General features: G+C 53.1%; 2 gene segments (V, D, J or C); both read left to right on the top strand.

Annotated features, from left to right (window-relative positions):
- The first annotated feature begins 3705 nt into the window (after positions 1-3705).
- Positions 3706-4910, top strand: LOC102476313 (immunoglobulin lambda variable 3-9-like). The segment is given in 3 exon segments: positions 3706-3768; positions 4330-4658; positions 4881-4910. Coding segments are annotated over 3 exon segments (405 nt in total).
- A 4557-nt stretch (positions 4911-9467) lies between these two features.
- LOC102475896 (immunoglobulin lambda variable 3-19-like) overlaps positions 9468-11356 on the top strand; it is a gene marked incomplete at its 3' end in the record, with an annotated part of 14366 nt that continues 12477 nt past the window's right edge. Inside the window, 1 exon segment of the V gene segment in view lies at positions 9468-9552. Within this exon segment, the coding sequence occupies positions 9507-9552 (46 nt within the window).

Below are 11356 nucleotides of genomic sequence, written 5' to 3'. Positions count from 1 at the left end.
TAGGAACCGTTCTTTCTGAAGGTGGAGTTTCCAGCCCTGCTCTCTCTGCCCACCCCAGCATGCCTGTGTTCACTCCAGGACTTTCTAATGTGAGTTAGAGTGAGCCAGGGCGTGATGGTCTCTCCTGTTCTCTCCATCTCCCTCTGGGTTACATCCCAGCCCTTCCCCCTGGACTGTAGGAGCCTGTGCACCACAGATGTGTCAGACGTGTGTACAGTGGTTTTTGAAAGTGGACACACAGTCCCTTTGGATACATTTTCTATCACATGAACAGCGAACACATCCTTGTACGGCTCTGGATTTCAAATGCCGGGACTCATGGAGTTAAAAGAAATGACTAACTTTGAAAAAGTACAAAAGGGAATCCTGACCCGTTTCCTTCTCCTTGGGCTGCAGTGAGGACAGCTCAGGGAGCCCAGGTCCTGAGGACCTCCCTGGAGACCAGTCCTGGAGAGTGACAGTCTCTCCTGCCCTTTCACCACAAGCTGGGACCGTCCATCCTGCAGATGAACCCACGTTCTCCCCAAGGGCACCAGGAACCTGCTCCAGGGTGGAGCTAACTCAGGCATTTCAGGAAATCCTGCATAAAAGGTGGAAACAGCATGATGTACGTGATCCCAACAGAGGAGGATGGAGTCAGGGTTCAGTAACAGAAACAATTCCCTAGAACTCGCAAATGCCAAAAATGTGAAAGCACATATATATATATATTTTTTTTAGAGAGGTTTTTGCTATAGGGTGCATGCTCTCGCCAGAAAGACAGAGAGAGACAGAAAGCAAGAAATCATCCCCCAGGGAGGATGGCCACGCCGCAATCCTTTCTCCTCCATCCTCCTCTTGGGATCTTGGGCATGCACGCACATGCGCCCGGCGTGAGTTTAAGCCACTGTGCCTGGCGTGAGTTTAAGCCACCATGTCCAGGATTCAAACTGCACTCAACTACATGGGAGTCCAGCAACATAGCCATTATGCTAACTGCTGGTCCCTTCTAACACATGTCTAACTAGCAAAAGGGATCAGTGAAGAAATCAAAGGGAAATCGGAAAGCACTTGGAGATGATGAAAATGATGACACAGCACGTCAACACCCGCTGGATTCTCCTTCCAGGCTGGCCTGAGCTGCAGGTCTCCATGGGCAGCTGGTTTGAGGGAAGCCATCTAAGATCCAGCTGTCCCCACGTGGGCTTCGACCTCAGGGGCAACTGGGCACCTAGAACTCTGGGGTCCCTCTTAACTCTCAGGGTGAATGAGAGGTGTCCCTGTAGATGTGTTGACTTTCTGCGTTTTCCTGGGATGTTAAAAAAAGCCTCACATGCTAGGAGCTCTGGGTTCTGAAAGAGCTGAGAATCAACTTCAGGGCGAATCCTGGTTAAGAGCAGCCATGGCCCACGTGCCCAGGGCCCTTCCTGGCCTGAGATTTAGAAAGAAATTGCACCCGCTTGGATCCTGCCTAGGGACACTGTCCTGTCTGCATACTCCTCATTTTGTCCCAAGGCACAAGTCCCCAAGGTCACTCTCCCATGGGCCCAAGTTCTACGTGGGGTGATGAAAATGCTCCGGAGCTGGCCAGTGGGGAGGGCGGGGCAGCACCTGAGGGTCCTCACTGCTGCTGGGGGCACACCTGAGCCTGGAGAAAAGGGTACAGTGTGCTCATTTATATCACGAGGAGAAAATTGCATATGTTGGGGAAAATCAACCTCAGGGGCAACTGGGCACCTAGAACTCTGGGGTCCCTCTTAACTCTCAGGGTGAATGAGAGGTGTCCCTGTAGATGTGTTGACTTTCTGCGTTTTCCTGGGATGTTAAAAAAAGCCTCACATGCTAGGAGCTCTGGGTTCTGAAAGAGCTGAGAATCAGATTCAGGCCGAAGCCTGGTTAAGAGCAGCCATGGCCCCCATGCCCAGGGCCCTTCCTGGCCTGAGATTTAGAAAGAAATTGCACCCGCTTGGATCCTGCCTAGGGACACTGTCCTGTCTGCATACTCCTCATTTTGTCCCAAGGCACAAGTCCCCAAGGTCACTCTCCCATGGGCCCAAATTCTACATGGGGTGATGAAAATACTCTGGGGGTGGCCAGTGGGGAGCGCAGGGCAGCACCTGAGGGTCCTCACTGCTGCTGGGGACACACCTGAGCCTGGAGAAAACGGTGCCGTGTGCTCATTTATATCACGAGGAGAAAATTGCATATGTTGGGGAAAAGTCTAAGTAGTTTAATTTTAAATTATTCCACAGGAACAATGAAAAAAATAGTGTAATATGTACAACTCATCAGCTATCTGCATTCAGTAATGACTAACGTTCTGCTATATTTCTCCCTCTTTTGTCTCTCTCTCTCTCTTTCTGTCTTTCTTTGTCTCTCTCTGCAACAATCAGGCTTATTAAAGTCCCAGGAGCTGTCATTCCGCATGAAGTAGGGCAAACACGTAGGGTGACATTTATCCTGTGGCCGCCAGGGGACGCTGTAGGATGGAGTTTGGGGACCCTGATGATGCAAGCCCCTGGCAGAGTTCAAGTGCAGGAGGCAGGACTGATGCTTCCTCTGAGGCCCCTTCTGAGACCTCCCTCCCTCCCTCCCCTGTGCTCACAAGTGTCCCTGCCTTTCCCGTGCTCACACGTGTCTCTCCCTTCCCCGTGGTCAAATGTGTCCCTCCCCTCCCTGGGCTCACATGTGTCACTCATCCTCTCCTGTGTTCTGAGAGCCCCTGTCCTGCCCACACAGCTGCTCCTCATACGGGGACTCTCCTCCACCGTGGGCTTAGCTGGTCTCTCCTTGGGCAGCTGCCCAGTTTCCTCATCCCGATTTCCCAGAGAGTGAGGCCCACAGTCCTTCTCTGTACCCTAAGGTGACTTACTAAGATTTTATTCCTTCATACACTTTCCCAGCACCTCAGGGCAACCTAATCAAAACAGTCACATGAGTTTCTGGGAGAGTCTGCACCCGCAATCACTCTCCTGCACAGCACACAGGTCTCCATCCCGTCTGTCCTGGGCCTTAGCTAACACTGCGGAGACTGAGGCACAGACCTGTGACCTGTCCAGGAGCTCACGGCCAAGGGCAGAACCTTCCAGCATCTCGGGAATCGTTCACCACTCCAAGTGCATGTGGTTACACAGGTATTTGTCCTGACTCTGGCCCTCAGTGGCTGAACCTGGGGCAGGTCCCTGCACCTGTCCAAGCCTCGTGCTGTCCCCTGTACAGAGGGAGGAAGAGGGTCACTGCATCAGGCCAGGAAGGTGTCCTCTGAATGTGTAGCCACCACTAGACCCAGCACCTGGACTCGGCCCCAGCACAGGACAGACCTCTCGACTCCTAGACCCAAATCGGCACCTCCCCCCGATCGAGTCCCACAGTCACCACTGTCCAGTGTGTCTGTGCCCACGTCCAGAAGGAGACCCAGGGTCAACATTTGGGCAGAGCTCAGGCTGCCTGGAAAATGCAGAGAGAATCCCCTCTGTGCTCGGCCACCCAGGAGTGAGGACTGAGCATAGGCTGGGATAGGTAGGCCCAGACGTGGCACAGAGAGGCAGAACCCTGTGGGCTGAGGTGGGTGTGCAGTCCTACCTCCTGAGTCCCTGGGCTGCCCCTTCTCTGGAGACCACAGAGTCCCTCAAGCAGCACCTGAGTTCTGGCTGATTTGCATAAGGGGCAGCTCTCTCCAGCCAGGGGTCCGGCCTGGGAGTAACCAGCCCAGCCTGGGCCTAGGAAGCAGCCTCGGGGACACCATGGCCTGGACCCCTCTCCTCCTGGGCCTCCTCGCTCACTGCACAGGTGCTGCCCAGGCTCAGCACGGCCCAGCCCTAGGGCTTTGGGCCCAGGTTGGGCTGACCTTGAGCTCAGAGGGCTCTCCTTGTTAGGGAGGGGGCTCCTGAACCTGGGCTGAGACCCCCCCACCCCACCCTGAGCTCATTGAATGGTCTGAGCCTGAGAAGCCGGAGCTGTCAGGAGAAAGGGTCAGGGTCTCCTATTTTCTAAAGCCAACAGTGAAGTCCATGGGACTCCTGGGCTGAGACTGCAGGAAGGGGTGCCCTGTGGGTCCAGAGAATGCTTTGAGCTAGTCCAGGCCAGGCAGGAGGGTCTCGAGGGAAAGGTTTTTCATCTTAAAATTCTCTTCATTTTTCTCAATTTACAGACTTTGCTGTCAGGAGAAAGGGTCAGGGTCTCCTATTTTCTAAAGCCAACAGTGAAGTCCATGGGACTCCTGGGCTGAGACTGCAGGAAGGGGTGCCCTGTGGGTCCAGAGAATGCTTTGAGCTAGTCCAGGCCAGGCAGGAGGGTCTCGAGGGAAAGGTTTTTCATCTTAAAATTCTCTTCATTTTTCTCAATTTACAGACTTTGTGGCCTCCTATGATGTGACTCAGCCGTCCTCAGTGTCTGTGGCCCTGGGACTGACGGCCAGGAGGATCACTTGTGGGGGAGACGACATTGAAAGGAATGTTGTGCACTGGTACCAGCAGACGCCAGGCCTAACCCCCAAGCCAGTCATCCGTAATAATAACGAGCGGCCCTCAGGGGTCCCTGACCGATTCTCAGGCTCCAACTCAGGGAACACGGCCGCCCTGACCATCAACGGGGCCCAATCTGAGGACGAGGCCGACTATTACTGTCAGGTGTGGGACAGCAGTAACGGTATTGTCACAGTGACACAGGCAGACAGGGAAGTGAGACACAAACCTGCCACCAGCCTGCCTCACACTGACCCACCCACCTTCCCTCTCTAGTCACATGACAGGAGAGACCCTTCCACATGGGGGAGTCTCTGCTTCTCCCTCCCCTGCCTCCCTAAGACATGGCAGCTCCTTCCTGAACCTCTGTAGCCTCAGCTTACTCCTTGGTCACTGGGCTGGTCATTTCCAGTGACTGATCTGTGACTTTCCCTTTAGGCCCTGAAGACCAGAGAAGACCTGGAATGACCCAGACCATGTCTCAGCTCTATGGAGACACCACTGAGAAAGACCCTTCGTGAAGTCTGTGGGGTGCGGGGTAAGGAGGGGGGTGTCACAGGAGAGTCATGGGAGTGGGGATCCTCACATGAATGTTTTCTGGCAGGTCTTTCCAGGAATGAGCTGAGTGACATTGGGTCACACTTGGGAGACCTTGACTGTCAGCATCTCCAAGAAATGGGCCCTGGCCTTAGCTCCTTAAGGATTGGCCATGGTTGGCTGACCGGAGGCATGGTGGTTGAGGTGCTGGACTCCCACATCACTGACCACAGTTCAAGTCCCAGACCTGCGGGCTTGCTTTCTCACTGTCCCTTTATGTCTGTCTCTCTTTGGTCAAAATTGAATTATAATAATAATAAATACGATTAAAGATAAATGTTAAAAATTCTGCCATGAAGCTAAAGAGAGAAGTGCATAGACCTCAGCCTGGATTTAGGGGGGCCCTTTGGACTTGAAATGGGGCCATGAGACTTGTCCTTTCCCTGGTAATTTCCATCCAGACCAGACCCTCCTGAGGTACCAGGAACTATCTAGAGACCAATGTGCTGCAGTAAACCTGACCCACACAGAGCCTGGTCCGTCCTAGGAGGTGAAAGAGGCCAGGGGAGACCCACTTTGGGGTCCAGGGGAGAGCTTTGGGCATCTCCACTTGGACCGGACCCTCTCCTGCTCCCCCTCCTCACTGTGGACATGAACTGTCCTCAGACCCAACCTGTGGGTGTGGCCCTCTGAGGACCCTGAGCAGGGCCTGACCTGGACCCTGAGCTTAACCCTGGCAGAAACAGCGAGTAAGAATTGGTGTGTACAATTCCCTCAGACTCTGATTAACCTCTCCTGTCCTCTCTTGAATGCCATGTCCTTTCACCAGCTCAGCCCACCTCCCTCTCTTTTGGAGACCCTGGGACAGATGGTCACGGTAGAGCAGGGAAGCACCAAGACCCAGGTGGCCTGAGAAGGACTTGGGGAGACAAGGGCTGGCTGTCAGCTCAGAGGAAGTGACACCTCCCTGGGACTGAGCCCAGAGCATCTGCACCTCAGGGAGCCCAGACCCTGGGACGCTCAGAGAAGGGTCTGACCTGGTATCTGCAGATCTCATCGGTCCAGGAGCTGACAGTGCAGGGCCCCAGGGACCACACTCTGAGGGGCTTGGCTCACACTCTCAGCCCAGGGGAGGCTCACCTGAGGACGGCCTGAGAGAGCACGAATGCTCCCTCCAGATGGGAGTCGCTGTGGAGCTGTAGGCCGTGAACACACTGATGCAAGAGAGCTCCCTGCCCTCCGGCCATGGCCGAGAGCAGGAGGTGGGTCTGCAGACACAGGAAGGCCCTGCCCCCTTTCTCCAGGGTACACCAGGGAACATTCTCCAAGATGAATCTTCTAAGTACTACAAAGAATCAATATATTATTAATGATGAAAATAACATGAAGTACATTATCTAATAATCATAATACAATGGACTTAGGAATCAGTAACAGAAACCCCCTCCTAAAACTCACAAACGTTTGCCAAGTCAGAAACACACTCCTACATAGACACGAATCATTAAATTAAAGGGAAATTGGAAAGTACCGTGAGATGAATGGAGATTAAGACACTGTACAGGCAATTTAGGAGATTCTGGTAACAGCACTGGGAGGACAGTTTTAACAAATGTGTGTGTGTGTGTGTTTGGGGTGTGTGTACAACTTTCTATACATGCATGTATAGCATATATACTCAAATATATATTTATGTTTAATTGTTAAATATGTACATATACTTCTTTTTCTTTTTCTTTTTAAATTTTTTTTGGAGAGGTTTTGCTATAGGGCGCTCACCAGACAGACAGAGAGAGACAGAGAGACAGAAAGCGAGAAATCATCCCCTAGGGGGGTTGGCCATGCCGCAATCCCTTCTCCTCCATTCTCCTCTCGGGATCTTGGGCACACACGCACACACACCCCGCGTGAGTTTAAGCCACCGGGTCCAGGACTTGAACCGTGGTCGATTACGTGGGAGTCCAGTGACATAGCCATTACGCTAACTGCTGGTCCCCAACACATACTTATTTTTCAGTTGTTCTCCCCTGTACCAATAAGTTTCCTGTTACTAATAGTAAAGAGTAATACAGAACTGGGATTATTTGCTACACTTGGCAATGGTGTGTCTGAGTTAGAAGTGTCTTTGTTATCATCATTCATGGACTTGTAGCCAATAAACCAAAGGTCTAATTATTATATCTCCTTCACCATTATTTTCTTTCACTGTATAAAAACTTCTTTGATTTCAAAAAAATGGAATCCTGACCTCAACATTCAAGGACCCCACCTGTAAGGTCGAGCCTGTTTAGGTCTCTGATATCCCTGGGGTCAGCACTCACCCACTGTCCTTTGGTTTCTACCCTGAAGGGAGCAGAGCCAGCGTCCTCACTCTGTCCACAGAGCTCAAAGGACAGAGCACCTGGACACAGCAGAGAGGGTGTGACAAGAGGGCCCAGGAGCATCAGAGAGGGAGTAGAAGGAGGCAGGAGGCAAGGTAGGGAGTCTGAGGCCAGCTGTGAGCTGAGTCTCCTAGCCCTGGACTCTTTCCACTATTGTCTGGGTCTTTGGGGAAATCATGTCACCTCCCATGATGGCCCCTTGGCATAGATGGGATGAGATTTCCTGCTTTAAGCTCAGGGCTGCTGGGGGTTATTGGGAACATCTGGCTGAGGTGGTGCCTGCAAAGCACTCAGGAAACATCTGGATTGTTTCAGGGCCCTAAGTGGGCATTCTGTCTGAAATAGATGGAGGTCGGTGACATTTGTCCTGCAGGCACCAGGGGGCACTGTGGGCCTTGGTGTGGGGACCCTGATAACCCCAAGTGCCCTGGCAGAGCTCCAGTGCGGAGGGTGTGACTGAGGCTTCCCCTGAGACCCTCCTGTTGGGTGAATCCACTCTGCCCTGACACCACCTGCCCTTCCTCTGACCTCTCCTACCCTGTGCTGGAAGTCTGTTGGGAGTAGAGTGTGGGTGCTCATGGCACAAAACAAAACGAAGCTAACCTTAATTTGTCAATGATAATTCGACTGACGGTGGCAGCTATTTCACTGTGTAAGAGCACATGAAACCACATAGCGTACCCTGAAGAATACAATTTTAAAAACCAAATCATTTTAGGGTCAGCAGTGTGAGGTAGCAGAGAAGGGCTGGGTTTCCAGGAGGGTGTCCATGGGCCTGTCCCCAAGGCCTGTGCCCAGGAACTCAGACTCTCTGGTGTGGAGGGAGGATGTGCTACCTCAGCACACACACAGACACACACACACACACACACCTCAGACTGGGACCTGGACCCCTTCATTCCATTCTCTAGTGCTGATCCTATCCCTGTGGTGCACTGGGCCAAGCTTGGGCTGGTGCTGATGTGGTCAGAGGTCATAGTGGGGTTGGGGAGGTCAAAATATCATGAGGCGCTGGAGTCCAATGGCCAACTCTGTGGTTTGAATTCCTGACATGGTGGCTTGAGAAATGCTGTGTAGGTGTGCCCGGATCCAGAGAGGAGAATGCAGGAGAAGGGATTGTGGCATGGCCATTTCCCCTAGGGATGATTTCTCTCTTCCCTCTCTCTCTGCCTTTCTCTGGTGGGGGAATGTCCCCCTAGGGATGATTTCTCTCTTCCCTCTCTCTGCCTTTCTCTTATGGCAAAAGTCTTAAAAGCAGGACAAAAATAATTTTTTCAGTGGGTGCAAGCATTCTGCAAAGAGAGACAAAGAGAAACAGAGAAATGAAGAACACACCTCCCGCGGAGAATGTTGCACTGCGGTTCCTTCTCCCTCGATCCTTCCTGTCAGGATTTAGGTGTGCACGACCGTGAGACCCGCATATTTTTGAAGCTGCCAGTTCTGCTCAGTCAGGCCTGTGGGATCCAGCTGTCTTAGCCACCATGTCACCAGCAGGCCCTTAAAATGTATTCAGAAAGCTTTTCATTTTTATGAAGTTCATCTTAGCAATTATCCACAGTGCATTCCTGGCTTAGGAGTCACAAATGTGAATATATAACAGATCCCCAAAAATTTGGTTGCCCCTTTTTTTATTTTTCTAATACGTAACGAGTATTCTCAAAGAGGTACATGGTTCTTTACCCTTTGCCTAATTATGATATTTTGACCTCCCTGACCCCAGCATGACCTCTGACCACATCAGCACCAGGCCAAGTTGGCCCTGTGCACCCCAGGGATAGAATCAGCACTACAGAGTGGAATGAAGGGGTCTTGCCCAGCCCAGAGAGGGGCCCAGGCCCCAGTCTGAGGTATGTGAGTGTGTGTGTGTCATGCGTGTGTGTTGTGTTTGTGAGTTGTGTGTTTGCGTGTGTGTGTGTGTGCTGGGGCAGCACTTCCTCACTCCACACCAGAGACTCTGAGATCTTGGGGACAGGACCATGGGACGCCCTCCAGGAAGCCCAGCCCTTCTCTGCCAAGCAGGGAGCCACCCACAGCCACAGAAGGAAGGAGGACATTTGCATGAGGAGCCCCTCTCCCTCAGGATAAGAGAGACCTGGAGGCCCTCCCAGCTGTGGGCTCAGAGGCAGAGCTCTGGGGTGTCTCCACCATGGCCTGGACCCCTCTCCTGCTCCCCATCCTCACTCTCTGCACAGGTGCTGCCCCCAGGGCTCAGCGCCACACAACCAGGGACCAACCTGGCCTGACCTTCAGCTCAGCACAGGGGGTGCCGCAGGGTGTGGGGCCCTCTGGGAAGGAGACCCTCAGCCTCAGACTCACCTCTCCTGTCCTCTCTTGCAGGCTCTGTGACCTCCTCTGTGCTGACTCAGCCATCTACAGTGTCTGTGGCCCTGGGACAGACAGCCAGGGTCACCTGCCAGGTGGGAAACTTAGGAAGCGTTTTCTTTAAGGCTCACTGGTACCAGCAGAAGCCAGCCCAGCGCCCTGCACTGCTCATCTATCGTGATAGCAACCGGGCCTCTGGGGTCCCTGACCGATTCTCCGGCTCCCGCTCAGGTGGAATGACAACCCTGACCATCACTGGGGCCCAGGCTGAGGACGAGGCTGACTATTACTGTCAGTCATGGGGCAGTGGTAACCTTGCACAGTGACACAGGCAGATGGGGAAATGAGACACAAACCCCCTTCCCTGTCTGGGTCCAACTCTCTGTAGTCCCTGTAAGACTGGGGACACAGCAGGGCTGGCCCATGTCACCTGGAGCTGAGCCCCCCATGCTGTCCTCTCCTCCTAGCCCTCCAGGTGGGATCTGCCGAGGGAGTGTGGGGAGTGCACTCAGGGCTGCAGGACCAGACTGCCCTGGGATTAGGGTCTGTTATTTGAGTGTGAGGACAGACATAAGGACACATCTGTCCTTCACTTGTTGATCTGGCGTTTCTGTGGGGGTCAGTGGGCCTTTCTTTGGTCCAAATATCCAGGACTAACACCTAGCCCTGTCCAGCTGGCTGAAGTCCTGACACAGCAGCACCTTGGCATGATGGGATTCTCACAGAGCAAGCCTGTGCCGTGGGCCCTGTGGGATCTGCCCGGCCCCACTTCAGGGCTGACCCACCTCCTCTGCTGGGAGCTGTCAGCCCCTCAGAGCTGGGCCCCTTCCTCCAGTTCATGCCTCTACCCAGAGAGGTCTGGTTTGATGACAGCCTGAGGTCCATATTCCAGGCCCTGCTTCAACTTAGGGACACCTAGAAGTCCCCCAGCTCCAGAGTTCCCTGGAGGGAAGCCAGAGTCCTTCCATTGTACCCTTCTTGATGTCAGCACCTCTTTCAGCCCTGGGTGGACTCCTCCCTCCTTCCAAGCTGACCTGAGCCTACAGATCTTCATGGAGAGACAGAATCAGGGAAGCCACCTGGAGTCAGTTGTCCCCACACTGGGGATCCAGGCCTGCGGCCGCCACTGTACACCTGAGAGCTCTTGTCTTCCTCCTAAATTCTCAGTGTGAACACCACGTGTCCCAGAAGGTCTGCTGACTTCCTGCATTTTTTGAAAAGAATAATAGTAATGTGCCTCAAATCCTAGGAGCTCTCAGTTCTCAGAGAACCACAGGCCAGATCCAGGCTGAAGGTGAATACCAGGAAAGAGGAGCCACGGTCCCAGCTGTTCCGTGATACACACCTGAAGGTGTGAGCTGCACTCCATGCCTCCACCTCCACCTCCATGTGTGCACACTCTGACTCTTCATCCCTGACCAGATACACAGATGGAAGTGACTCAGTGAGATCCAGGGTGTCACAGTAGACACTGAAGCCTCCACCACAGTGCATTTACCCTTTTCTATTTTTTCTTCCTCTTTTTTTTTTTTTTTTTGGAGAGGTTTTTGCTATAGGGCGCGTGCGCTTGCCAGTGCCAGTGAGACAGAGACAGGAAGCGAGAAATCACCCCCCAGGGGGATGGCCATGCCACAATCCCTTCTCCTCCATTCTCCTCTCGGGATCTTGGGCAAC

This window comes from Tupaia chinensis, unplaced genomic scaffold (genome assembly GCF_000334495.1).
Source record: "Tupaia chinensis unplaced genomic scaffold, TupChi_1.0 Scaffold143725_1, whole genome shotgun sequence".
NCBI classification, from domain to species: domain Eukaryota; kingdom Metazoa; phylum Chordata; class Mammalia; order Scandentia; family Tupaiidae; genus Tupaia; species Tupaia belangeri.
Note: the sequence above shows the minus strand (reverse complement) of the source record. Positions and strands in the feature narration are given on the sequence as shown.